Consider the following 1661-nt stretch of genomic DNA (forward strand, 5'->3'; position numbering starts at 1 on the left):
ACGATTTTGTGGTAGTGTATGTTTGAAAATTTCACCATATGAAAGTGTTACGGTAGATAGCTTACATTATTTTAAGATCTAACAACACATTATAATGGGTGATATCTAGTAGTTTTACTATTTCTGAAAGAAATAATATAAAGTAAAACTTACATTTTTTTAGTTAAAGGGTGCTTTTATTTTTTAGTTTTTATTGACTCATAATGTCGCATCATAAAAATACAAGTACCATCAATATACATTCGACAACTGTATGACATACACACAACCAACACAAACACATAGAAAAAAAATGTGAGAACCACCAACCAGTAGCGGTAAGCCACGGTAGGCTATAGCGGCAGAGACGCAAGCATATTTTGCTACTTGCCCCAGCCGCCCAAGTGGATGTACGGTTTTCAACTTCGCCACCCAACGAGATTATGATCTAGTTCTAGATTAATGCAAACCCAACAGCCCAAACTAATCGACCAGTGTATCTCGGGAAATTGCATGGAATCACTTGTTGTCAGATGTGTGCGTAATAAAACGAAATTGTACCACATGTAGCTAGCAAGTCATGAACTGGCGATACATGCATCTAATTATTGTTTTTCCCGCATGGCATCTTCTTGCTAGCATCCTTGAAATAGATACCCCATGCAGTTCAAAAAAAAAAAAAGATGGCCATGGACTCTTTGCACGTCCCCAGGCTACAAATACCGGTCAAATTCCAGCACTACTCTTCATCGATCTCGAGTCACCTACTAGCTAATCATGGCATCTTCCAAGAGCAGTCTTGCAATGTTCGCCCTGGCCATAGTCATGGCCGTGGTGGCCGGCGTCTCGGCGCAGGACACCCCGCAGGACTTCGTCAACCTGCACAACCGCGCCCGCGCCGCGGACGGCGTCGGCCCGGTGACATGGGACAACAGCGTGGCCAGGTTCGCGCAGGACTACGCGAACAAGCGCGCCGCCGACTGCCGGCTGCAGCACTCCGGCGGGCCGTTCGGCGAGAACATCTTCTGGGGTTCCGGGCAGTCGTGGACGGCCGCGAACGCCGTGACGTCGTGGGTGGACGAGAAGCGGAACTACCACCTCAACACCAACACCTGCGACGCCGGCAAGGTGTGCGGGCACTACACGCAGGTGGTGTGGCGCAAGTCGACCCGCATCGGCTGCGCGCGTGTGGTCTGCGCCGGGAACCGGGGCGTCTTCATCACCTGCAACTACAACCCCCCGGGCAACTTCAACGGCGAGCGCCCGTTCGCGTTCCTCACCCTTGACGCCGAAGCCAAGTAGTACGTACGTGTGAATGTGATCATACATGCATACGTGCGTGTGTGTATTTTGAATATTTACTTCTATAAATATGTTATACGTACAGTACGTACGTAAATAAGCGCACATTCCGGCCTGCATGTATCCATGCGGCTCTGTGGAGCGTGTAAGTGTAATCGTTTCTTTTTTTCTAAAATGCGTGTAAGTGTAATCATATACACTCCCCGCAAAAAAAAAAGTGTAATCATATACACGTCCATGCAAATGTCTTCCCTTTTGTTTTCTTGTTCAAATCTTGGAAAATAAATGACGATAACAATAATATTGTGAACCCCTGGAAAAAACTTTCAAACGAAATTTGAATTTGTTTTCAAGGATATAAGAACCCGTAGTTATTGGTA

General features: G+C 46.5%; 1 protein-coding gene across 1 annotated transcript; it reads left to right on the forward strand.

The window, feature by feature from the left end:
* The first annotated feature begins 716 nt into the window (after window positions 1-716).
* On the forward strand, window positions 717-1519 carry LOC119348498 (pathogenesis-related protein PRB1-2-like). The gene has a single exon (XM_037616571.1). The coding sequence runs from the start codon at window positions 757-759 to the stop codon at window positions 1279-1281; it is 525 nt and encodes a 174-aa protein (XP_037472468.1). The 5' UTR covers window positions 717-756; the 3' UTR covers window positions 1282-1519.
* The last annotated feature ends 142 nt before the right edge of the window (window positions 1520-1661 follow it).

Source organism: Triticum dicoccoides, unplaced genomic scaffold (genome assembly GCF_002162155.2).
Source record: "Triticum dicoccoides isolate Atlit2015 ecotype Zavitan unplaced genomic scaffold, WEW_v2.0 scaffold94543, whole genome shotgun sequence".
Taxonomy (NCBI): domain Eukaryota; kingdom Viridiplantae; phylum Streptophyta; class Magnoliopsida; order Poales; family Poaceae; genus Triticum; species Triticum dicoccoides.